Source organism: Aquarana catesbeiana, linkage group LG13 (genome assembly GCF_042186555.1).
Source record: "Aquarana catesbeiana isolate 2022-GZ linkage group LG13, ASM4218655v1, whole genome shotgun sequence".
Taxonomy (NCBI): Eukaryota; Metazoa; Chordata; class Amphibia; order Anura; family Ranidae; genus Aquarana; species Aquarana catesbeiana.
This window is the reverse complement of record NC_133336.1, coordinates 101,099,856-101,126,888: the sequence shown is the minus strand read 5'-3', so window position 1 is coordinate 101,126,888 and position 27,033 is coordinate 101,099,856. Positions and strand designations below refer to the sequence as shown.

Here is a 27,033-nt window from a genome sequence, read left to right as displayed (position 1 = left end):
CTGGTGGACAGCTTTTCACATAAGCTTAGAATCGTTACTTAGGCCTCATTTACTCTTGCTTCAGCTTCAACACACATTAACGGCTAGTTTACACTTGGTTCAAAATGAGGCTTTGGACAGCTTTGTTAAAGCTCTCTGAACTGAGCTCCTGTCACTAAATAAAATAGTTAACTTACAGTCCTGTTTACACCTTGCTTTTGCTTTGCTTTGCTTCTGGTTTGCTTCAAAAATTATACCCCATGTAGCTTTAGTGGTGCTTCAAAGCTTCTTCAAAACCTCCATAGAAGTCTATAGCAAAGCTCACTTGAAGCCCCACTGAATCCCCACAGAAGCCTCATCGAAGCCTCACCGAAGCCCCACCAAAGCCCCACCAAAGGCTCATCGAAGCCCCATTGAAGCTCCACCACAGCCTCATTGAAGCTCCACCAAAGCCTCATCGACGCCCCACCAAAGCCTCATCGAAGCAACAAGCAAAAGCAAGGTGTAGACAGGACTGTATGCTACCATTTTATTTAGTGATAGGAGCTTTGACTGATGTTCAGAGAGCTTTAACAAAGCGTGTCCAAAGCCATGTTTTGAACCAAGTGTAAACTAGACCTTAGGGCTTGTATTGGACACACTTTTTAAAGCACTTTGAATGCTAAGCAATGCCCCTGTCACTAAATAAAATGGTTAGCTTACAATTCTGTTCACACATGTCTGCTTTGCATTGCTTTACCTCGCTTTGAAAATTATACCCTATGTTGCTTTCATGGTGCTTCAAAGCGTCGTCGAAGACTCCATAGAAGTCTGTGACAAAGCTCGCTTACAGCACCTGCAGCTTTTGAAAGACTTTTATTCAACTTCAGCTTTGCTTTGTTTTGGAGGTATTTCAGGTTTGAGATATCAACACACACAAGGCATCTGCCAAGCTTCAGGAAAGCTTCAAAAAAGCATCACCGAAGCATCATCAAAGCAACACTGAAGTATCACCAAAGCATCTCAGAAGCACCACAGAATCATCAAAAACACATAAAAAAGTAGGCATTTTAATGTGTGCTGAAGTCGAAGCAAGTGTAAATGAGCCCATAAAGTCTTAGTTCAACTTTTTTCTGAAAAAGTAAATTAACACCCTACACCCTCTTTACCTGAGAGGTCACCGCTGTAATTACCTCCTGTGGGTGATGTGCTGTCAGTGCCCACTTAGCCTGTGTGGTGGTCTGGGGATTTAAAATCTCTGCTGTTCTCTGTCTTCATTTTCTTGGACTTTTGGGACAGATCAGCACACTTCTGATTGGTCAGTGCCAGGAAGGAGAGAGACTGTTCACTATGTTGTAGAAAAGAGAGTGGTCAGGTCAGGCAGAGATATTTACAGGTGAGTAGGGAGTCATTTCCAAGCAGGGGTTGAGGCAGGCAGCAGATAAGAGATTAGTCAGGTCCAGGCAGGAGCTGAGGCAGGCAAGAGAGTAGTCAGGTCCACACAAGGGTCAAGGTAGGCGAGAGAGAAGAGTCAGGTCAGTCCAGGTTAGCAACAAACAGGCAACTAACAGACAAATATTATGCCACCTTATCTCTGGGGTAGCTGGCGATAAGACATAGCACTTCAGGTTGGTGCCTAAATATTCCTCTGGTCAGAGGACAGGACCACAGTAGTTTTGAGGAACTCAGGAAGTCCAGGAGGTATTAGAGGTCCTAGGAATCTTGGAAATCCTGGAAGATCTGGCAGAGATCCCAGGAAAACTGGAAGCCCTGGGAATCTTGGATATCCTAGAAGACCCAGCAGGGATTTTGTGGGTACTGGAGGTCTTAGGAATCCTGGAAATCATAATAGACCCAGCAGGGATTCTCTAAGTACTACAACACCCCCTCCACCCATGGAGCTGCCTCTAGGGGTGTTTTGGGTTTTTTTTGCATGAGTAAAAGCTCTGATTAACCTAATGGTAAAAAGTACTGATCAGCCTAAACGCATGGATTTGGCTTGATCGCGCTCAAGTTTTTTTTTCAGTGCCAAACTGCTTCCACTTAGTCTGGTACTTAAGGTGGCCAGTGACTCATCTGGAATTCACAATTGCCTTAACCTCAAATTATTTAATATTGTCCACAAGAACTAAAATAGACAGAGATGGTCTTGAACATTAGTAACATAAAGAGCAGCTGGATGAAACGAATCGTTGGTAAAAAATGGGAATTAAGAAGTTGTCAGGCATTGTTATACTCAGAGTTCAGCTATTGTGAGCAACGAGGCCCAATTGTCCTGTGTAGTAGAGGCAAAACATCTGATATACTGTTCCAGAGTTTGATTTGTCATTTCAGTCTGCCTATTAGTTTTCGTATAGTAGTACAAGACAAGAAGCAATGAATCTTCAGCTTTTTTGCACATTTCCTGCCAGAATCTTAAGATAAATTAGATTCATTCACTGGACGCAATGTGTTTTAATTACTAAAGGTAAGTAGATGTTGCAAGGGCAGTTGCACTTTGCAGGGTAATTTTTCCCAGAGCTTAGTGAATGAGGTGAAGCTCGAGCCAGTCTATCATCATAAAACAGAATTTTACCTTTAAGATAGTGGACGTTCAACAATGAAGTCCATTGCAAACATGCTTTAAGGGTCTGTTGGAATAAGCAAAACCACAGGATGAACAGGACAAAACAAATGTTCTACAATCCTTCGCCATGGTGAAGTGAACTGGAAGTGGGTGTGGGTACCTGTCAAAACCAGGTACCACCCCCCCCTTCAAGGGTGTCAAATGTGACAGTGGAGGGGGGGTAGGAGGTAGATAAGCAGAGCTTCCCCTTTTGTATGGAGCTCCCTGTTGCTGATGTCCTAATTACTATCTGCCAGACTCATCTCTCAAAAGAAGAAGAAGGCAACATGGTGCAAGAGGACCTTAGGGCCAGAATATTGGACCAGAATAGATCCTATTCTGGTTTCTAATATGTCAACTTCCAGGACAAAGAATATTGGAGGGTCCGGGTTTTTCTAGAAAGTGGACTGCACTTCAGATGGCAAAAAAAGGAGGTATGCAAGTTGGTAAGCTGGGATAGAAAAGTGACAATAGTGGACAAGTTCCAATCTAACTTGTATTAAGAGTTTGAAAATCCCACATAGTGTTGTATCCTCTTCTTTTTGGTGAAAGGGGTAGAAGCAAGCCTCTCTGGGACTGAACAGACCATTTTAGGGTCCATGGTGATACCCTTGTGGGAGACATTTAGCCTCAAAAATTAAATGGTCATTCTTTTGTACGCACACATTTCAGGCTTAGCGTACAAGCGGAGAGTACGGAGAAGGCCTGACATCTTCTGTGTGTGGTTCTAGTGTTCTCCATGATTGTCTAAGTACACAATCATGAAGACATCCAATAAATTACTGGTAATATCTGAAGTGCCCAAACCTGATACGGAAGGATGTTTTCCACTAATCTCTCTCTTGGATTCCTATTATTATTATTATTATACAGGATTTATATAGCGCAGACAGTTTATGCAGCACTTTACAACATTAGGGCAGGCAGTACAATTACAATACAATTCAATACAGTAGGAATCAGAGAGCCCTGCTCGTTAAAGCTTACAGTCTAGGAGGGAGGGTCAAGTTATACAAAGGGTAATAGCTGTGGGGGATGAGCTAATGGAGAAAATAGTGCAGTTGTTAGATGGAGGCAGGATAGGCTTCTCTGAAGAGGAAAGTTTTCAGGGATCGCCTAAAAGTGGATAAGTTTGGAGACAGTCTGACATATTGGGGTAGGGAATTCCAGAGGATGGGCGAGGCTCGGGAGAAGTCCTGGAGGTGGATATGGGAGGGGGGTGATGAGGGAGCTAGAGAACAGGAGGTCTTGGGAGGAACGAAGAGGGCGATTAGGTTGGTATTTTGAGACTAGGCTAGTGATGTAGCTGGGGGCAGAGTTGTGGATGGCTTTGTAACTTATTATTAGTATTTTGAATTTAATTCGTTGGGCGACTGGCAGCCAGTGGAGGGATTGGCCGAGAGGGGTAGCAGACACTGAGCGGTTTGTAAGGTGGATGAGTCTGGCAGCAGCATTCATGATTGACTAAAGGGGTGATAGTCTATGTAAAGGTAAGCCAATGAGGAGGGAGCTGCAGTAGTCAAGGCGAGAGATAACCAGGGAGTGAATCAGGAGCTTTGTGGTTTCATTGGTTAGAAAGGGACGTAGTTTAGAGATGTTGCGGAGGTTGAGGTGGCAAGCTTTGGAGAGTGATTGGATGTGGGGCCGAAAGGAGAGTTCAGAGTCCAAGATAACACCTAGCACGCTGACATGTGGGGATGGGTGGATGATTGTGCCATTGCTCTTGACAGATAAGTCAAGGGAAGAGGCACGTGGGGGAGGAAATATTATAAGCTCGGTTTTGAACAAGTTGAGTTTGAGGAAGTGGTGTGACATCTATACAGATATGTCTGTTAGTAAGTTACTGAATGGTGAGGAGACTGATTAAGTGAGTTGAGGGGTGGAGAGATAGATTTGTGTGTCGTCAGTGTAGAAATGATATTGAAAGCCGTGAGAGGCTATCAGCTGACCCAGGGAAGAGGTGTATATTGAAAATAAAAGAGGTCCAAGAACAGAACCTTGGGGGACCCCGACGGAGAAGGGAAGAGGAGTGGAGGAAGTAGAGTTGTAAGTGACACTGAAGGTGCATTGGGATAGGTAGGTTGAGAGCCACAGAAGAGCACAGTCACGAAGACCGAGGGAGTAAAGTTTTTTGAGGAGGAGGGGGTGGTCAACCTTGTCAAAGGCAACTGAAAGGTCCAGAAGTAGGAGTACAGAATAGTGTCCGTTGGTTTTTGCAGTTAGTAGGTCATTTGTGAGTTTTAAAAGGCAGTTTCTGTGGAGTGTTGAGGGCGAAATCCAGATTGAAGGGGAACAAGAAGGTTATTCTTAATGAGGTAATTCTTAATAACTTCTATTACATTACAGTCAGGTCCATAAATATTGGTACATCAACACAATTGTAATATTTTTGGCTCTATACACCACCACAATGGATTTGAAATGAAATGAACAAGACGTGCTTTAACTGTAGACTTTCAGCTTTACTTTGAGGGTATTTACATCCAAATCAGGTGAACTGTGTAGGAATTACAACAGTTTGTATATGTGCCTCCCACTTTTTTAAGGGACCAAAAGTAATGGGACAATTGGCTGCTCAGCTATTCCATGGCCAGGTGTATGTTATTCCCTCATTATCCCATTTACAAGGAGCAGATAAAAGGTCCAGAGTTCATTTTAAGTGTGCTATTTGCATTTGGAATCTGTTGCTGTCAACTCTCAATATGAGATCCAAAGAGCTGTCACTATCAGTGAAGCAAGCCATCATTAGGCTGAAAAAACAAAACAAACCCATCAGAGAGATAGAAAAAACATTAGGTGTGGCCAAATCAACTGTTTGGAACATCCTTAAAAAGAAAGAATGCACCAGTGAGCTCAGCAACACCAAAAGACCCGGAAGACCATGGAAAACAACTGTGGTGGATGACCGAAGAATTCTTTCCCTGGTGAAGAAAACAACCTTCACAACAGTTGGCCGGATCAAGAACACTCTCCAGGAGGTAAGTGTATGTGTGTTAAAGTCAACAATCAAGATAAGACTTCACCAGAGTGAATAAAGAGGGTTCACCACAAGATGTAAACCATTGGTGAGCCTCAAAAACATGAAGGCCAGATTAGAGTTTGCCAAACATCTAAAAAAACCTTCACAGTTCTGGAACAACATCCTATGGACAGATGAGACCAAGATCAACTTGTACCAGAGTGATGGGAAGAGAAGAGTATGGAGAAGGAAAAGAACTGCTCATGATTCAAAGCATACCACCTCATCAGTGAAGCATGGTGGTGGTAGTGTCATGGCGTGGGCATGTATGGCTGCCAATGGAACTGGTTCTCTTGTATTTATTGATGATGTGACTGCTGACAAAAGCAGCAGGATGAATTCTGAAGTGTTTCGGAGCAATATTATCTGCTTATATTCAGCAAAATGCTTCAGAACTCATTGGATGGTGCTTCACAGTGCAGATGGACAATGACCCGAAGCATACTGCGAAAGCAACCAAAGAGTTTTTTAAGGGAAAGAAGTGGAATATTATGCAATGGCCATGTCAATCACTTGACCTGAATCCGATTGAGCATGCATTTCACTTGCTGAAGACAAAACTGAAGGGAAAATGCCCCAAGAACAAGCAGGAACTGAAGACAGTTGCAGTAGAGGCCTGGCAGAGCATCACCAGGGATGAAACCCAGCGTTTGGTGATGTCTATGTGTTCCAGACTTCAGGCTGTAATTGACTGCAAAGGATTTGCAACCAAGTATTAAAAAGTGAAAGTTTGATGGATGATTGTTAATCTGTCCCATTACTTTTGGTCCCTTAAAAAGTGGGAGGCACATATACAAACTGTTGTAATTCCTACACTGTTCACCTGATTTGAATGTAAATACCCTCAAATTAAAGCTGAAAGTCTGCAGTTAAAGCACATCTTGTATGTTTCATTTCAAATCCATTGTTGTGGTGTATAGAGCCAAAAAGATTAGAATTGTGTAGCTGTCCCAATATTTATAGACCTGACTGTATATGCCTTGTGTAGTTCAACCTGGTGAAGGTCCTGGCAGATGGAAGGTTTTTGGAACAGCTCAGGGACAAGCAGGAATGGATAGCTGTTCATGGGCCATGAACCAAGAAATCCTAAGCTTCACTTTCTGCAAGGAAACCGAGGGTTCCTTCCATGCTCCTGCTATTAAAATTTTGGCCACGAGACAGATAAAAAAGATCAGTCATTAAGAGCTACGAAGGATCCTAATTACTGGTTCATTTACTGTACCAATGCAATTTTGGGTTGCTGCAGTATGCAATCCCCAGTAATTCGGCAGAGCAAAAAAAAAACCCTATTCCAGAATACCTGTATCCTCTGGCAATCCCACCAGGTATGGAGCACAGAACACCCTTTAAAACAATGCGGAGATGCATTCAAATACATTTTAGCAAGATGAGATGGGATTAGGTACCATATTGTTAAAAACTTAATATTAGCATCTATCAGTGAAACATTAAGGACACCCAAAAAGAGTTTTGAATTAGAGGACACCAAGATCTCAAGGTCCATAGAAAGGTCTCTGTCCCATTCTGTCATATAGAGCAGTTTTTGGGAATGAAAAAGTAGGAGCAGTGCTGTATAGTGAAAGGTCCCTTGTGAGTAAAAAAATGACCATTCAATAGAGGCCTTTATTTAGACATCATCAAAATGCTTTTGCATCCCCACCTGGGGGGAAACATGGGGTTGTTTAATCTATATGCAAGTGGTGTTAAGTCTGAAATGAAGGAAGGTTGTGTTCGTAATCAGTCCCGTAATGTGAGCAAATGTGAGAGTGTTGGGGCCATAATTAGGGGTTGGTCTCTAGGAATTTTTCACATAAAAAAATCCACTGTGTAAGGGCAAATAGCTTGTAGCTTCATATCTACTCAGTCGGGGTTTTTCTGCTCTAGCTGGGCCGCCTGATAATAACATAAAACATTAGGTACCCAAAGCCCCCCTTGCGACTTAGGGGCAAATAAAGTATTCTTCGCTAACCTGTAGCCTTTCTTACCCCAAATAAAGCAAAGAATTTTCCACTTAAAATTCATAAGCTCAGTTTGTCATAATAATATGGGCAAGGACTGGAAGAAATATAGATGCTTTAGCAAAATAGTCATTTTAACTACATGAATCCTTATTTCAAATTTTCCTCAATACACTCCTTAAGTGTAGATTCAGTTCAGGTTCAGACAATGAATACATCTGGCCAAACTGGGTATCTGCATCAAGAAGCAGCTTGGTCAGACAGTCATAGATGAGGTGTGGAGGGAGTATCTATTGTGGAACCATTCTGTATTGGTTACAGTGGCAAAAAAAAGTATATGAACCCCTTGGAAAAAAATGGTTTTCTGCAGTAATTTGCCATAAAATGTGATCTGATCCTCTAATTATTTCAACAACTTATTGCTTCAACGGAAAGTAATTGGAGTCAGTAGTTTGCACACCTTGAGTTCAAATAATGAAATAAGCTTCGAGGTGTGGTTTACAGCTAATTTGATTGATAAAAAAGACACCCAAATATTTTAATATTGTACCCAAACATCTTATGATTGCTGTTCATAAGAAGCACAAGCTGATGTGAACCATGCCTCACACAAAGGAGCTCTCTGAAGCAGTGCCGGGACAAGGTCATCTGGTGCCCAGGGTGAAGGTGGAAAATTTTGCCCCCCCCCCCCATGCAAAGAAAGAATCAGTGTAATTTCAAAACAAGAAAATACTTAAAATAATACAAATTAAAATAGATTTAATTCGGTAATTTAATATGCAATAATATCCCACAGTATTTGCATCAGTTTCTGCAACAATAATCCTCAGCAATGGTTCCAGCTTATGTAATAACCCCCAACATTGATGGCAGTGTCTGCAATCCCCATATGAACTGGCTGGAATAGTTATCTCTTAACCACTTGAGCTCTGAAAGATTCATGGCCAGTCTATTTTTTGCTATATAGAAATGCGCTACTTGGTAATTGCGCGGTCATGCAACATTGCACCCAAAAGAGATTTATATAATTTTTTTCACACAAATATAGCTTTCTTTTGGTGGTATTTGCACAGCACAGTTTTTTTAGTTTTTATGATATGAATGAAAAAAAGCCGAAAATTTTAATAAGAAAAAAAAAAATTTACTTTCTGCTATAAAACATCTAAAAAAAAAAAAATCTTTATACAGTGGGGACAGAAAGTATTCAGACCCCCTTAAATTTTTCACTCTTTGTTATATTGCAGCCATTTGCTAAAATCATTTAAGTTCATTTTTTTTCCTCATTAATGTACACACAACATCCCATATTGACAGAAAAACACAAAATTGTTGACATTTTTGCAGATTTATTAAAAAAGAAAAACTGAAATATCACATGGTCTTAAGTATTCAGACCCTTTGCTGTAACTCTCATATATTTAACTCAAGTGCTGTCCATTTCTTCTGATCATCCTTGAGATGGTTCTACGCCTTCATTTGAGTCCAGCTCTGTTTGATTATACTGATTGGACTTGATTAGGAAAGCCAGACACCTGTCTATATAAGACCTTACAGCTCACAGTGCATGCCAGAGCAAATGAGAATCATGAGGTCAAAGGAACTGCCTGAAGAGCTCAGAGATAGAATTGTGACAAGTCACAGATCTGGCCAAGGTTACAAAAAAAATTCTGCTGCACTTAAGGTTCCTAAGAGCACAGTGGCCTCCATAATCCTTAAATGGAAGACGTTTGAGATGCAGTTGGGAGATGGGAGAAAGTTGTAGAAAGTCAACCATCACTGCAGCCCTCCACCAGTTGGGGCTTTATGGCAGTGTGGCTCGACGGACATCTCTCCTCAGTGCAAGACACATGAAAGCCTGCATGGAGTATGCTAAAAAAACACCTGAATGACTCCAAGATGGTGAGAAATAAGATTCTCTGGTCTGATGAGACCAAGATAGAACTTTTTGGCCTTAATTCTAAGCGGTATGTGTGGAGAAAACCAGGCACTGCTCATCACCTGTCCAATACAGCCCCAACAGTGAAGCATGGTGGTGGCAGCATCATGCTGTGGGGGTGTTTTTCAGCTGCAGGGACAAGACGACTGGTTGCAATCAAGGGAAAGATAAATGCGGCCAAGTACAGGGATATCCTGGATGAAAACCTTCTCCAGAGTGCTCAGGACCATAGACTGGGCCGAAGGTTTACCATCCAACAAGACAATGACCCTAAGCACACAGCTAAAATAATGAAGGAGTGGTTTCACAACAACTCCGTGACTGTTCTTGAATGGCCCAGCCAGAGCCCTGACTTAAACCCAATTGAGCATCTCTGGAGAGAACTAAAAATGGCTGTCCACCAACGTTTACCATCCAACCTGACAGAACTGGAGAGGATCTGCAAGGAGGAATGGCAGAGGATCCCCAAATCCAGGTGTGAAAAACTTGTTACATCTTTCCCAAAAAGACTCATGGCTGTATTAGATCAAAATGGTGCTTCTACTAAATACTGAGCAAAGGGTCTGAATACTTAGGACCATGTGATATTTCAGTTTTTCTTTTTTAATAAATCTGCAAAAATGTCAACAATTCTGTGTTTTTCTTTCAATATGGAATCCTGTGTGTACATTAATGAGGAAAAAAATAACTTAAATGATTTTATCAAATGGCTGCAATATAACAAAGAGTGAAAAATTTAAGGGGTTCTGAATTCTTTCCGTCCCCACTGTATATTTAGGCAAAATTGCTGCATGTCTTTGGTAAAAAAAAAATCCCAATAAGTGTATATTAATTGGTTTGTGTGAAAGCTACAGCGCCTACAAACGATGGAATGTATACTGGAATTTTTTTATACTAGTATTGGCGGCAATCAGCGACTTAGGCGCGGTTCACACTGGGGCAACTTGTCAAGCGACTTAGTCACCTGACAAGTCGCGCTCCATTGAATGAATGAATGAATGAATGATTTGTAGAGCGCTGCAAATGCGAACTGAATCGCCTCAAGGCGCCATTCAGTGCAATGAAACCGTTCTAAGTTGCTCTGACTTAGAAAAAGGTTCCTGCACTACTGACTTCAGAGCAGCTTGCATTGACTTCTATTAACCACTTCCTTACTGCGCATAGTCATATGACGGCGGCAGGAACCCTTTGTCCCTCTTTTACTTTCTGAGCCTCTAGGGATCAGCGGGTCCTGGCCATGAATCATTGGCTGGGATTTGCTGACCGTCTCCCGCTGTGTACAATCACAGGGGAGTTGGCAGGAGGAGCATGTGCCCGAAACAGGCAGTGATGTGTGGGTATGTCCTGGTGCCTGTAGTTGACACCTATGGTGGGTAGGCAAGTGGTTAATTAGCAATGGGATTTGTAACATGCAGCAAGAAAGGGGTTAATGTACTGTCACTGATGCATTAGTGACCAGTGGCAGTGTTAATTAACCCACTGGTGCCACTAATGCAGCACAAAGGGGTTAATTAACTGCCACTGGTCACTAATCCATCAGTGACAGTAGATCAACCCCCTTTCCTGCTCCGTATTACAAATACCATTGCTAAGCAAACTCCCCTCAGCCGCTGCCACCCCCCCATTCAAAGAGTTAATTATGCTATCTGCAGAGGGCATTCAGCGGGCTTACTTGTGTGATTTCCTGCTTAGTTCCTCCGCCTCGATCGCACTCGGATGTCACGGATGTCACAGCTCCGGCAGGCAGCAGCACTCTATTCTCCTTTCCCATCCCACCTCCCGGCCTGCCTCTCAGTGAGAGGCCTAGGAACTAGGAAGTGTCTGTCGGGCGGAGATTACTCCACCTGACAGGGAAGTGAAAGGCGGGGTGGAGCTGGTCTTAGGCCTCACTCACCAAATGTTTCAGTGTGGCTGGTGTGTACATCTATGTAGCGCGGCCGGTGTGTACAGCATACTGCTGGCACTTCTCCCGCGCCCCTCTTCCGCCAGTAAATGGTCCCACCCAGGGCTTCTGCCCCTTCCCCCCCCCTTATAGAGGCCCTGCTCAGAAGACATACAATCAAGAGTAGTTGATTTTTATAAGCCTAGAAAGCTTTACAAAGCAATCTCAAAGTGTTTAGGCATCCATCAGTTGACTGATATGTTGTCTATAAATGGAGAGAGTTTAGTACTGTGGTTACCCAGCCAAAATGACCCCCAAAGCAGAGGTAAAGAAGAACCCACCAGTAACAGCTAAAAGCTTGAAGAAAATACTGGAACTGGCAAACATCTATGTTCATGAGTCTGCCATATGTAAGTCCCTGAACATGCAGCGTGTCTATGGCAGAACACCATGGAGGAAGGGACTGCCCTTTAAAAAAACCTAGCTGTGCTTCTGAAGTTTGCCAAAGGCAACCTGCAGCACAACTGGGAAAATGTTTTGTCTACTGATTAAACAAAGTTGAATTATTCAGGAAGAATACTTAGCACTATGCATGGTGCAAAAAGTGCACATCTTACCAGCATCAAAACATCATCCCATTGGTGAAGTATGGTGGAGGGAACATCATGATTTGAGCTTGTTTCACTGCCTCAGGGCCTGGACTACTTGCCATTATCAAGGGGAACATGAATTCCTAAGTTTACCAAAGTATTTTACAGGATAATGTCAGGGTGGTTTTCCACAAGCTGAAGCTTAGTAGAAATTGGGTGATGCAGCAGAACAATTACCCTAAGCCTTGAAGTAAATCCACCACAGACTCACTTCAAAAAAGAAAATGCACCTTTATGAGTGGCCCCATCAGAGCCCTGACTTTAAGCCCATTGAGATGCTGTGGAATGACCTCAAGAGAGCTATTCACAACAAACATCCTACAAATGTGTCTGAGCTGAAGCGGTTTTGTAAAGAAAAATGCTCAAAAATTCACCCTGAACATTGTACAGGTCTGATCCAGAAATAGCGAAAGCGCTTGCTTGAAGTAAGTCCTTGCTGCCAAAGAAGGTTCAACCAGCTACTAACACCAATAAAGAAGACACGAAAAAAAAAATGCTGTGTTATCAACTTAAGCACATTTGTGGTTGTCTATTATTGTGACTTTAATGAGGATCAGAACACTTTTTATGGCAAATTACTGCAGAAAACTAGCTAATTCCAAGGGGTTCAATTACCTTTCCATGGGGTTCACATACTTTTTCTTGCCACTGTACATAATTCCATCTTTGGTGTCAGTAAGACTTCATGTTCAATTTTAATCCTTTATGGCTGAAGGTGTGATTTGATGTCAAAAAGCTGGGCTAAAAATGGTAAAACACAGATGTTTCATACCTCCTATTGGAAAACAATAACACCTGCCTTCAAAACAAATCTTAGAAAGTATTATTTTACTGAAAAGGTAGTTGATGCTCAGAATAGATTTCCAGAGAAGGTAGTGAGTCAGTCAATAGTAACTTGAAAAGTAAAAATTCAAAATGTGTTTTTGCTGCTTAAATTCGATAAATAAATATATGATACACACTACTTAGACTCAATCATATGAACCAAATCCATGGATGAATACAGAGTTCAGAAATCATGAAACATATAAGTACATGTTCAATTGGCATAGACAGTACAAATATCACAAGTGTCTTAAAGAACATTTGATGCAACCAATTATCTATAACATAAATGTGTGATAAGCAGAAATGTGAAACCATTTTCCCTTTAAGAGAAAATGTATTGCAGTAACTAATGTGAAAAAAGTGAAAACAGTCCTCATAGAACAGTTCAACAATGGTGATGATACAACATTCCTCCAAGCTTGCTTTCTTCTATATCAGTATAATCTGTGTTCCACCATAAATTCACCAGTGCTCCCCCACCAGCTAAATGGCCCAATTACCTTGTTTGTGGACCCTCCTGACGAAGCATTGTGGGTGAGTGGAGTAACACGTGGAGTCAGAGCCAAGTGACGTTGTCCTCGATCCGAAGCCAATGTTTTTACACAACATTAAATAAGATATACTACACTATTGGCTATTTTATGGTGAGAATTGAGCAATATAGAGACGGTGCTTCACACAGGAATCGTCTAGTGACAGAGAGGATCCATGTGGATGGTTGATCCCGGGATTGGAAATGCTAATAAGGATTTGCTCATTCAAGCGATGTAGACCTATATATGGGTCCACAAACAAGGTGAGTGCGCCATTTACCTGGTGGGGGAGCACTGGTGAACTTATGGTGGAACACAGATTATACTGATGTAGAGGAAAGCAATCACGGAGGAATATTGTATCATCACAATTGTTGAACTCTTCTATGGGGACTGTTTTCACTTTGTTCACATTAGTTACAGCAATACGTTTTCTCTTACAGGGAAAGTGGTTTCACTATTCTGCTTATCACACATTTATGTTATAGATAATTGGTTGCATCATTATATATGTTCTTTAAGACACTTCTGATATTTGTACTGTCTATGCCAATTGAACATACACTTATATGTTTCATGATTTCTAAACACTATTCATCTATTAGTTTATATGGTTGAGTCTAAGTAGTATGTATCACATATTTATTTAATTAATTTAAGCAGCGCAAAGACATTTTTTATTTTTACTTTTACATGTATATTTTGGTGATTGCTGCAGCTTGTTTGTTATTTTCATTATGTCACTGTGGCAGCGCACATCATTTATTTGTAGTAGGTATCAGTCAATAGTAGGTGGTTTCAAACATGCATGAAACAAACATAGATCTATATATTCTGCTGTCACTTTTCTATGTTTCTGTGTTTCGATGCCTTTACATGCTAATTGGATCAAGGTGTTGGTGTTACCTATTTGGATATAAAAGCTGAGACTCAATAGAACTGAAGAAATGGCTTGGATGGTAGAAGCAATGGATACATTTGAAAACATGTAAAAGGACATTCCCAGCACCGTTTCAGGGATCTCTTGAAGTCCTGGAGGTAGTGGATGTCCTGGGAATCTTGGAAATTCTGGAAGACCCAGCTAGGATCCTGTAAATACGGAAGGTCCTGGTAATTCTGGAAATCCTGAAAGACCCAGCAGGGATCCTATAAGTACTGAAAGTCCTATAAATCTTCACAATCCTAGAAAACCCAGCATAAATCATTTGAGTACTGTACCACACTTCTTTACTAAACCAAAGATTGTAACACTTCAGGAGTGGACTGACTTTTTTTTTAATGCCACTAGACAGGCACCACACTCAATGAGCTTTTCAGAGCTTTCAGATAAGACCGGAAAAAAAATTAGCTCTTTATGCAGATAATTCCTTATTCTTCCTTCTAGACACACATACTTTCCTTTCAAGTCCTGATTACCATGATACAATAATTCGGGATCTACTCTGGGATCCAAAAAAATCTGCACAGGATGTAAATCAAATCCCTTCCCCCCAAAGGCAAAATGTACCAGGGGTCGTCAAAAAGTTTTATATTCTGGCTGGCTGTTCTTGCAGTTTTGTATAAGAGTTATCACGCTGTGGTGAGGATGGCTGCAAAACTTATACAAAAAATGCAGAAACGTTTAAAGAGCCTTTGTAGAAGAGAAATAAAATCACCATACTTTGAAATCTTGATCAGAATTAATTTTTTTCTGTAGGTGCAGGAAGCCATCCACTGTTGGTGCCCTATGATACCTTAACGGCAAAAGAAAAGGCAAGAGATCGTGAAAAAGCCCAGGAACTTTTCAAATTCCTCCAAGTAAATGGATATGCTATATCCAGGTACCAATATCCTATCTATCTATCTATCTCTCTATCTATCTATCTATCTATCTATCTATCTATCTATCTATCTATCTATCTATCTATCTATCTATCTATCTATCTATCTATCTCATATTCAGTGGTTATAGAAAGTCTGCACACCCCTGTTAAAATGTCCTGTTTCTGTAATTCAAAAAAATTAGACAAATCATTTCAGAACTTTTTTCACCTTTAATTTGACCTATAAACTGTACAACTCAGTTGAACAACAAACTGAAATCTTTTAGTTGGAGGGAAGTAAAAATAAAAAAATAAAACAATATGGTTGCATAAGTGTGCACACCCTTAAACTAATACTTTGTTGAAGCACCTTTTGATTTTATTTAAGCACTCAGTCTTTTTGGGTATGAGTCTATCAGCATGGCACATCTTGACTTGGCAATATTTGCCCAGTCTTCTTTGCAAAAACACTCCAAATCTGTCAAATTGCGAGGGCATCTCCTGTGCACAGCCCTCTTCAGATCACCCCACATATTTTCAATCAGATTCAGGTCTGAGCTCTGGCTGGCCCATTCCAAAACTTTAATATTCTTCTACTGAATCCATTCTTTTGTTGATTTGGATGTATGCTTTGGGTCGTTGTCATGATGAAAGATGAAGTTCCTCTTCATGTTCAGCTTTCTAGCAAAAGCCTGAAGGTTTTGTGCCAATATTGTTTGTTTGGAACTGTTCAGAATTCCCGCTACCTTGACTAAGGCCCCTGTTCCAGCTGAAAAAAAACAGCCCCAAAGGATGATACTGTCACCACCACCATGCTTCCCAGTGGGTATGGTGTTCTCTTGGTGATGTGCAGTGTTGTTTTTGTGCCAAACATATCTTTTGGAATTATGGCCAAAAAGTTCAACCTTGGTTTCATCAGACCATAACAGATTTTCCCACATGCTTTTGAGAGACTTCAGGTGTGTTTTTGCACAATTTAGCCTGGCCTGGATGTTTTTCTTCATAAGAAAAGGCTTCTGTCTTGTCACTTTACCCCATAGCCCAGACATATGAAGAATACGGGAGAACGTTGTCACATGTACCACACAGCCAGTACCTGCCAGATATTCCTGCTGCTCCTTTAATGTTGCTGTAGGCCTCTTGGTAGCCTCCCTGACCAGTTTTCTTCTCGTCTTTTCATCAATTTTGGAGGGACGTTCAGTTCTTGGTAATGTCACTGTTGTGCCATATTTTCTCCACTTGATGATGACTGTCTTCACTGTGTTTCATGGTATATCTAATGCCTTGGGAATTCTTTTGTACCTTTCTCCTGACGGATACCTTTTAACAATGAGATCCCTCTGATGCTTTGGAAGCTCACTGAGAACCATGGATTTTGCTGTAGGATGCGACTAAGAAAATGTCTGGAACGACCTACTAGAACAGCTGAACTTTATTTAGGGTTAATCAGAGGCACTTTACTGATGGCAGATGTGTACTGACTCCTATTTAGCATGAGTTTGAAAGTAATTGCTTAATTCTGAACACAGCTACATCCCCAGTTATAAGAGGGTTTGCACACTTATGCAACCACATTATTTAATTTTTTTATTTTTACTCCACCCACCTATAAGATTTTGGTTTGGTATTCAATTAAGTTGTACAGTTTATAGGTAACATTAAAGGTGGAAAAAGTTCTGAAATTATTTATCTTTGTCTCGTTTTTATGCATCTCAGAAACCTGACATTTTAACAGGGGTGTGTAGACTTTTTATATCCACTGTATATGCAATATATTGTATATGTATCTCTATCTCTTATGTGTGTGTGTTTATCCCAAACTAGCACAGTTCGTACACAGACTCAATTTACCTGTTAATGGTAAAATGATCCTATATTTTTTGCAGAGGATTGAAGGATATGGAGTTAGATGCTTCTTCCATGGAGAAGAGATTTGCCTTTAAATTTCTCAAGAAAGTTCTGCATTATGTTGATTCGGCTCAGGAATTCATTGCACATTTAGGTAATGTATCCTTTCAACTATTAAAGTGGGTGCACAAGTAAAAATTTTATTCAGCATTAATATGTTTCTAAGTGCTATTGTCAGTGGGCTTTTGTTGACTTGTCAACTGCATTTTTGTACACGTCTATAGAATTCAGAAGCATCTCAAACTAATATTAAACTGATGCCATCGACACAAGGCTAAGATCTTTTTACAAAGGCCTTAAGAGTTGCTATTTAGACAGAAAATATTGTTTACTGGAATTATATCTCCTATCAGACACTGTTTTTGTTTTGTTTTGTTTTTTTGTATTCCTGTAATGATAAATGTACTCTTTTGGGCAGAGAGCGGAGTGGTTAACTCAGTGAGGGGAATTATTTACTAAGACTGGCAGAGACAATATCCAGGGCAGCTCTGCATGGCAACCAGTCAGCTTCTAGCTTCATTTTCAAAGTTTAAATGAACAATTTGAAGATAGAAACTGACTGATTACTACGCACAACTACTCCAGATTCTGTCTGCTCCAGTTTTAGCAAATGTTTGTTTCTCCACTATAGCATACCTCCCAACTTTTTGAGATGGGGACGAGGGACACCTATTAACAAAAGTATGTAGGCATAGGACACACCCCCAGTCATGCCCCCTTAAAAGAGAATTAAACAAAAAAAAATTAGTAAAACCCACAAGTGCTTTTTTTTATACTTCTACACTACTATTCCTTTATATTGGCTTTTGAAATCTACAAATGCAGAAATGTAGAAATTTAATGAACGGTTTAACACTAGGAAACTTTTTTTGATCGATAGGTAGTGCATTTTATGTACAACTATATAGATCAGACCAAAGTGAGGGACAGATGAGGAGAAAAGTGGGACAGAGGGACATTGTTCCAAATCAGGAACGGTCCCTTGAAATCAGGGACAGTTGGGAGCTATGACTATAGTGTTTCTTTCAGAGTTCACAGTAGATTCATTAGGATCATTGTGCTTTTTACTTCTTGATATTAGGGGTTTTTTTTCATAAAAATTATACAGCCTGGTATGGTGCTGTGTGAGATTTCTAGTCAGAAAAGGTGTACCAAATAAATATATTGAAGTTTAAAATCAGTTTATTTTCTGTGTACCACAAAAATAAATGTTATTTCGACATGTCATACTGTGATTTTTAAAGCATTGTACATTTTCAAATGTTTTTGTTGTTTTAACTAGGTATTAGTGTTGTTATACTCTTTATGCTGTTTATTTGCCCTACCTTCTAATGATGAGCTTACTAGTTGTGGCTGCATATACCAAAATTATATAAATAAATGTGTCTGCGCTAAAAATTACAGATATATCCCAATTGCTAAAAAGGTGTATATATAATATAGAACTGTGCTCCAAAAAATTCAATATATTAAAATAAAAAAAGTGCCAGTAATACATAGAATGAATACAATCCTTTTGTGAAAGTATCCCACAAAGTGCAACATGCAAAAAAAGGTAAACAATATATGCATATGATTATAAATATAAAATCAAAATTCTATTTGTGTAACAATCAAGTGTCCACATCCAAAAAAGTTCAGTGCATTGATTCCAAGACGTAAAGTTCAGGTATATGGTATCCACAAAAACAGTGTACATCATGCTCCTCCTTAATGGTGTTCACAATACAGCATGCTTCAGTGCTCTCCTGTGACCCCCCACTTGTGCTTGCGCTCACCTCTGAGCGTGTGACACGGTAATTAAATGGTGTCTAAACACGCATTGGAGCCACTCCTGGGCTCATACAGGGTATGCTGGTGTAAACTCCAACTCTCTCAGATGACATCAAATAGTTTCACATAAAAGAAAGAAAAAGCTCCATAGTGTGATGCAGTTCAGGATTTATTAAAAGTATATTAAAACTTCCCTCCAGAAGGGTACTCACAATATGCAGGTGCGTGAGTGCACCAGTCTTTCCAGAGTGTGTTGTATGAAACAAGCGTTTGTATGGCGTGCAGTGTGTTGTTTCTCATCTGCTCCTATTGCTGACAGCTCCGTCCTACCCCTCCCCGACGCATATTCGGCACCGAATACGCATCGGGGAGGGGTAGGACGGAGCTGTCAGCAATAGGAGCAGATTAGACACCGTTTAATTACCGTGTCACACGCTCAGAGGTGAGCGCAAGCACAAGTGGGGGGTCACAGGAGAGCACTGAAGCATGCTGTATTGTGAACACCATTAAGGAGGAGCATGATGTACACTGTTTTTGTGGACACCATATACCTGCACTTTACGTCTTGGAATCAATGAACTGAACTTTTTTGGATGTGGACACTTGATTGTTACACAAATAGAATTTTTATTTTATATTTATAATCTTATGAATATATTGTTTACCTTTTTTTGCATGTTGCACTTTGTGGGATACTTTCACAAAAGGATTGTATTCATTCTATGTACAGTATTACTGGCACTTTTTTTATTTTAATATATTGAAATTTTTTTGGAGCACAGTTCTATATTATATATACACCTTTTTAGCAATTGGGATATATCTGTAATTTTTAGCGCAGACACATTTATTTATATAATTTTGGTATATGCACGAAATGAAACGTGGTCAGTGTTTGCAGCTTGTCTATAATTGATTCACCTCACAGAGGCATTAATCCATTTTTGGCTCGCAAGACCTTCACATAATTAGTTGTGGCTGCAGTTTGTAGTGTAATGGCTGACACTATCTCCATGCATTAATCCAACTACCTTGTCCCTATGCCTAGCCATGTCTCTGTGTTGCATCACAAACAGTTTATGAAACAAAAATATCTCTTCTAGCATGGTAAGCTCTGTTTGTTAATTGCTCTCCCCTGCACCAGCACTACACTGAGAGACCCAGGGATTGTGGACAATGTAGTTTCTTCACAGGAAAACACAGTTCTCACAATACTGACAGCAGATGTCTTGCATTAACCTGTGCAGTGCCATGCTGCATGCCTCATGTTTTAAATAAACAGAAACTTCTGACTCAGGACAGATTTATTTTGCTATAGACTCTGTGTACAGGCTAACAAATGACACCATGAAACTACATAATCAATGCATATTTCATGCAGGTGAAAAACACAAGGTGCAGGTAGGAAAGTTTATAATGTCTTAAAGTGATATGAGCACAATTTGAACATTTCTTAACATTTTTGTTTCTGTTCAAGCTGACCTCATAGCAGTGGTCAAAAAAAATATTCCAAGGCTGAAGAAAACAGGATGGATTGAAGCTCCAATTTAAAACTGCTATAGAAACAACATTCTGTATTTCGTTTCTTTATTGTTTGCATTATGCAGAGACTTGACTTAGTTTGATCACACTGGATACCTTTTATAGATACAAACACATACAATTTTAGTTGACTAAAATTCTTCTTTTGAATGATAATTTTCATTTATATCTCCACAGAGGCAGTTGTTGGGAGTGGTAAAAGTGAGAAATCCCCACACGAACAAGAAATCAAGTTTTTTGCCAAAGTAAGCTAAATGTGTTTGTATTCTTTGTTAGGCTTTGGACATTGCAATGGTTTTGATTGATGAACATCTAGTACATTGTGACATTATATAACCCCCCCCCTTCGGATTATACTAGAGTGAGGGCAGGGCTGGACTGGCCTTTAGGCTGCTTGCTTTGGGGCTGCTTTGAACTTTGGCTGCAGTACTCCCATCTCTCCCTCCCTTACACAGCGGGAGACCACTGTGTCTCAGAGCTGACTCTGAAATTTTTGGCCACGCTGTGACAAAAGTCCCGCCCTCCTCCTAGACCAGCTCGTGTGATAGACAGAACACTGCGTCTATCACAGGAGCTGGTCTAGGCGTAGAGCGGGACTTTTGTCACAGCAAGGCCAAACATTTCAGACTGAGCTCCGAGAAACAGCGGGAGATGCCGCTGTGCAATCCAGGTACTGACTGCTGAGACTGCATGAATGGGCACAGTCACTACTAGTGAGGCTGCAATGACAGGCACATTGGGGCTGCAATGACGGACACAATGAGGTGGCAATGATGGGCGTGAGACTACAATGATGGGCACGGTGAGGCTGTGGTGATGGGCACAGTTAGGCTACAACGATGGCATGGTAAGCCTGCAATGATGGGCATGGTGAGGCTGGGCTGATGGGCAGAGTGAGGCTACAATGATGGGCATGGTGAGGCTGCAATGATGGGCATGGTGAGGCTGCGGTGATGGGCACATTGAAGCTACAATTATGGACACAGTAAGGCTGCAATGATGGGCATAGTGAGGCTGCAGTGATGGGCACAGTGAGGCTACAATGATGGGCATGATAAGGCTGCATTGATGGGCACAGTGACACCGGCAGTGACACCGCATCCTGAAAATGTACCAGTAGCTGCTGAATTTCCCACCCTAGGCTTATACTCGAGTCAATACGTTTTCGCAGTTTTTTGTGGTAAAATTCAGTGCCTCGGCTTATATTCAGGTCGGCCTATACTCGAGTAGATACCGTAGTTATTTTTGTTTATTGCATACATGGATCATTAGTAAAAAATGATTTAAAAAAAAAAACTGATATATTGAAAGTTGGTCAAAAATCTCCTATGATATTTTATCTGTTTATCAGGACAGTGGCAAAAAGTGATAGCGACGTTAGTCCCGAGGACTTAGAACCCCCCTCTGTTGTGCTGAGCAATATCCTGTGATATGAGTAGGAAAAAGAGTTGTGAAACAATGTCATGAAAAGGAAGAAAACATATATTAGATCATATTCTATGAACATGTAAGGGTAGAGTGCATTGTGTTGATATAGGAATTATAAATACATATTAAAAAAATATATTCAAAAATTCTGTTCCATAAAATAGCTATTTTTTTTTTAATTTAAAGTGTGTTTTCTGTAGCAGTTGGATGAATACAACTGTAAGCACAGCAATGGCTGTGTTTAAATATTGACAATTAGGCTGCACAGCGCCTGAACACTAAGATTCAAATCATTGCACAAACATTCATGCACACAAACATGCACTACTTTCATACACTGCTCCCTCCCCTTTACATACAGAGAGGTACATACAATAACATTGAACTAAGGTGAAAGACAGGTATAAGTCTATTGGTACACCATTAAGGATTACAATGACTGGAGAAGTGTCAGACAACTGAACTGTAGATGTGGCCATCCGGGGTTGCCATACCTTAGAAAATGTTTTGGGATAGGCCTTACTCTGTATTTCAGACAATCTGAATTCACTTGATGATAAACTTCTTGAAAAGTTGGGAGACCGGTATTTTTCCAGTTAAGGGTAGTCTTCCTTGCTTAAAAGAGAATGAGTCTAAACAAAGAATAAATATAGGTACAAAGACTTTTAGAATGTCCAAGAGGCAAACTTTTGGTGCCCTCAGGGCTTGAAGACCAAAGTGAGTTTTTAGACCATTAAACAAAGTAATCCAAAAAATGGTTTGTGGACAAATCCAGAACATGTGTAACAAATCTGCTGATGTGACACCACAACTAGGCCTTTGGGCATCAGTCCCAAGACCAATATAAAATAGATTAGCTGGTGTATAAAGCAGGTGGTGAATGAATTAGTGCAAATAAGCCCCCTCCATGTGCAAACTGGCTTTCCCTGTGAGAGCATGCGGGGCTTCTTCTCCCCTGGAGCTTCTGTCACTTTTGTAATCAGTGCAGCTGTGTGGGGCCCTGTCTGCAATCATTCACAGAGATCTATAAATTAATGAACTACAAGTCCCATCTTCCATTTGAGCAGATAGACTTGTATATTTCAATGCAACATGAGTACAGTGATCAGGGATTTTGTAGTTCATTGACACTTTCTTCAGCTCTCCAAATAAAAGCCTGTACCTTGGCATGGGCAGGGAGCTGGAGGAAGAGTCTACAGAAGCCTTGCATTGCTCCTGTGAACAACTAATTGTGGGTACAATGCTTTGCAGGTTCCTGTGACAAAAATGATAAATGCACATTTATTCCTTCAAAAATGGTGGACATCCCTTACATTCTGTGTAAGGTCAGGTATAGAATTTATTGGAGCCATTTCTAGTAAGAGTTCTCAAATGGATTAGATAGTTTGGCTTGCAAACATTTATAGAACGTGGTAACTTTGGTGTGACCAGAATTGCACAATAAATGTTCCAGTGGGCATCTCCATTTTTAGTGCGTCAAATTGAGTTCTTTTTGCATTCAACACTCAACTCTTCAACTCTTTTGAGCTTCAACTCTTCTGGGAAGGCTGTCCACAAGGTTTAGGAGTGTGTCTATGGGAATGGTTGACCATTCTTCCAGAAGCGCATTTGTGAGGTCAGGCACTGATGTTGGAGAGAAAGCCTGGCTCGCAGTTTGCACTCTAATTCATCCCAAATGCATTCTATCAGGTTGGGGTCAGGACTCCGTGCAGGCCAGTCAAGTTCCTCCACCCCAAACTTGCTCATCCATGTATTTATGGACCTTGCTTTGTGCACTGGTGTGCAGTTATGTTTAAACAGGAAGGGCCAACCCCAAACTGTTCCCACAATGTTGGGAGCATGAAATTATCCAAAATGTCTTGGTATGCTGATGCCTTAAGCATTCTGTTCACTGGAACTAAGGGGCCAAGCCCAACCCCTGAAAAACAACCCCACGCCATAATCCCCCCTCTACCAAATGATTTTGACCAGTGCACAAAGCAAGGTCCATAAAGACATTGGTGAGCGAGTTTGGGGTGGAGAAACTTGACTGGCCTGCACAGAGTCCTGACCTCAGCCTGATAGAACACCTTTGGGATGAATTAGAGTGGAGACTGCGAGCCGGGCCTTGTCGTCCACATCAGTACCTGACTAGCAAATGCGTTTTTGGAAGAATGGTCAAACATTCCCATAGACACACTCTTAAACCTTGTGGACAGCCTTCCCAGAAGAGTTGAAGCTGTTATAGCTTCAAAAGGGTGGGCCAACTCAATATTGAAGCCTACGGACTAAGACTGTGATACCATTAAATTTCATGGGCGTGTAAAGGCAGGCGTCCCACAGGAACGTGCGCACCAGCGTGCACCGGCGCACACCGACGCGCACCACAGCGGCCACCACAGCGTCCATCAAGGTAACCTCTCTGACAGTGGGTAACTACTGTGCAGTACTTAATAAGAAAATCATCAATCCCCAAAATGAGGATTGCCAAAGATGGGTTAGGACACACCAGTATGCCTGAGATTTTAGATAATAAATGGATGTTTTACAGCAGTAACTGGTCAAATTCTTGCATGACCATAGGCTAGGTAATAATTTACCTACAGTATGTGCTCACAGCTGCGCCAGCACAGGGGAGAACTGGAGGAGGAAAAGAGAGCCAGTCTAAATGAGGTGTAGTACCACTGAAAAGTAATTTTTTGGTTAGTTCCCAGTGATTAACACAATTGAAAGCACAGTAAATAGTGATACTGTCAGTGCTGTTTTGACTGTGGAGTGAAGGGACCACCTGGTGTGGAGAGAGACTGTCACTGTGACTCAACCCAGGGACATGTCATGTTGGTGAGGTGTCATCATCATCTGTGCTGCTGCACACTGCTGTCAGTGTCACCATGAGAGTCAATTTCATGTGTGCGTGTATGCTCATTCTAACTTCTTGCCCTCCTGAGTCCTGTCCCTGAGCTATTTAGTTACTATATAGAGAATAAAATAAGAAATCTACTTGTTGCCTTAATATCTACATTAAATCACATTGCTAATTGCATATTGTACTTATTTGTAGCCTAAAAACTAAAATTTGCACTTAAAACTGTAAATTTGTAACTGTTGGAAATGCCAGTAAAAACGTTGCTGTGCCAGTAAATGTTGGCTGTTGGGTCAGTAAATTTCAATCTGGTAGGTTGGCAACACTGTAATCAAGTCATCTACTGTAGTTATGCCACGGCTTGACCAGTGTTTAGATCACAAATTTGGAATAAGCACATCTAGTATAGAGATTTGCAAAGGTATATTACTGCTTATGGTACTACACAGTGATAAGTTACATAAGGTTCTCCATGCTAGGATGGACGCTTGTGCAGTTAGTGATAGAATTTACAGGTCACATGGTAGCCACACATCTGCCAAACGTAGTAAAGGTATTTGCCTGGTACCATAGCAGATTCGATTTCAGCCTATAGGATATTGGCCGAGTGTTTGAACCAGTGTTTAAGTTGGTCTAGGTTTGTAGCTAGTTAGTTGCCTCTAATGTCCACAAAACCCATACTTCCAACATACCTATGTTTAGTTAATTGCAAATAAGAGCACATATTACGTTTGTTTTTCCAGATAAACTTGTTAAGTATGGATGTGAAGGACCTGAGATAAGTGGATTTAATAGGGATGGGGAGGGTCCTGAAAAGATATAGAATTTGAGGGAGGACCAACATTTTAAAGGACCATGAGAGCTCAGATTTAGTACGTTTTTTAAGAAAAGGGTCAAAATTAGAAGCTACAAGTGACATTATTTTGGGTTGTCAGAGTGACCCCTAGGTATGGAATGTGTTGTTCCACATATAAGGAAGGGATTGCTGCAGAGATTGCTTAACAGCATTTAGAAAACACCAAGGTCCAATATGAGAGATTTAAAATTAAGCTTATAGTAAGACACAGAGCTAAATTGTTAAGATCTGGTGGGTAAAATATAGGGACATAGAAGGTTTTGTAAGGAACAAGATGACATCATCCGCAAACAGGTTCATTTTGTGGGTTTTATCAATGAACTGGTTGCCAGAGATACTGGGGCGCAATCAAATGGCCTCTTCCAGAGATTCAATCATAGGGTTAAATATAGAGGGAGAAAGTGGGCAGCCTTGGCGTGTGCCATTTATGATAAGGAAACAGTCAGATAGCATGTTTGTGGTAAAGGCCTATGCGGAAGGGTGTGTATGTAATGTCAAAATGGCTGATAGAATGGTACTACAAAAACACATTTTCTGAAGCACATGGTGCATATATGACCAATGGACCCTATTGAACACTTTCTCTGCATCAATAGAAAGAAGCAGAGAAGGTGTTTGGGTTTTTTCAGTATATTGGAAAATATTGATAATCCTCTGTGTGGGGTCTGAGGCCTGCCTATCAGTGATAAATCCCATTTGGTCAGGTTGTATTAATGTAGGTATTATTGACATCAGATGTCACGCTAGCAATTTAGCATACGACTTAACATCAGTATTCAACAGGGAAATTTGATTGAAATTGGAAGGGTAATTTCCTTCCCAGGAAGAATGACAATATAGGGTTTCAGCATCTCTGGGGGAAAGGTAGCCCATGATTTGTATGGGGTGGAAAAGATGAGAGATCTTGGCTTTGGACATTTGCACTTTAAGTCTATTGGCTAGGAATTTGCCCACTCTGTTGTTGTTTGCATAGTACTGGAGTTTTAAGTGTCGTATTGTTCACACAATAGAGTTCGTAGGTCGTGCCTAAGTTTGCCTAAGTGCCTAAGATTACGTTTGTTTTTCATTTCAAAGTAATAAATGCTACAGAGAAGAGAGGAAAATGTATGATTATATAGTTTTTTGGCTCAGGCACTGATCTGTAATAATATGCCTCTCATATAAGCCTTATGGGCATTCCATAGGGGAAAGTCATTTGAGACTACGGGGCTGTTTGTATCAAAATATTCCCAGTGATGCTGAACCAGCAAGGGAAAATTGTTTGGAGAATGCAGTACTCTTGTATTGCTTTTCAATAAATACACAGGAGTATAGATATCCTTCTCTTCCTTGACTATTGAAATCATAGCATGGTCAAAACATGTGATATTAGAGATGGACGAGGGGTATACCAGTGTCCATTTGTCTACAGCAAATAAGTCTAAACGAGAGTTTGTTATATGTATGTGAGACAAAGGTGAAGTCTCTTTCACTTGCATCATGTGTGCGCCACACACATCTACAGCCTGGAAGA

The 27,033-nt window shown here is 40.7% G+C and overlaps 1 protein-coding gene across 7 annotated transcripts in view; it reads left to right on the top strand.

Annotated features, from left to right (window-relative positions):
• Positions 1-27,033, top strand: part of RYR3 (ryanodine receptor 3) — a 1,082,755-nt gene that overhangs the window by 690,346 nt on the left and 365,376 nt on the right. For all 7 annotated transcript variants that reach the window (XM_073608696.1, XM_073608694.1, XM_073608691.1 and 4 more), the window contains 3 exons: positions 15,066-15,189; positions 17,058-17,173; positions 20,572-20,639. In XM_073608696.1, coding sequence (XP_073464797.1) covers positions 15,066-15,189; positions 17,058-17,173; positions 20,572-20,639 — 308 coding nt within the window. The remainder of the gene's footprint in view (positions 1-15,065; positions 15,190-17,057; positions 17,174-20,571; positions 20,640-27,033) is intronic.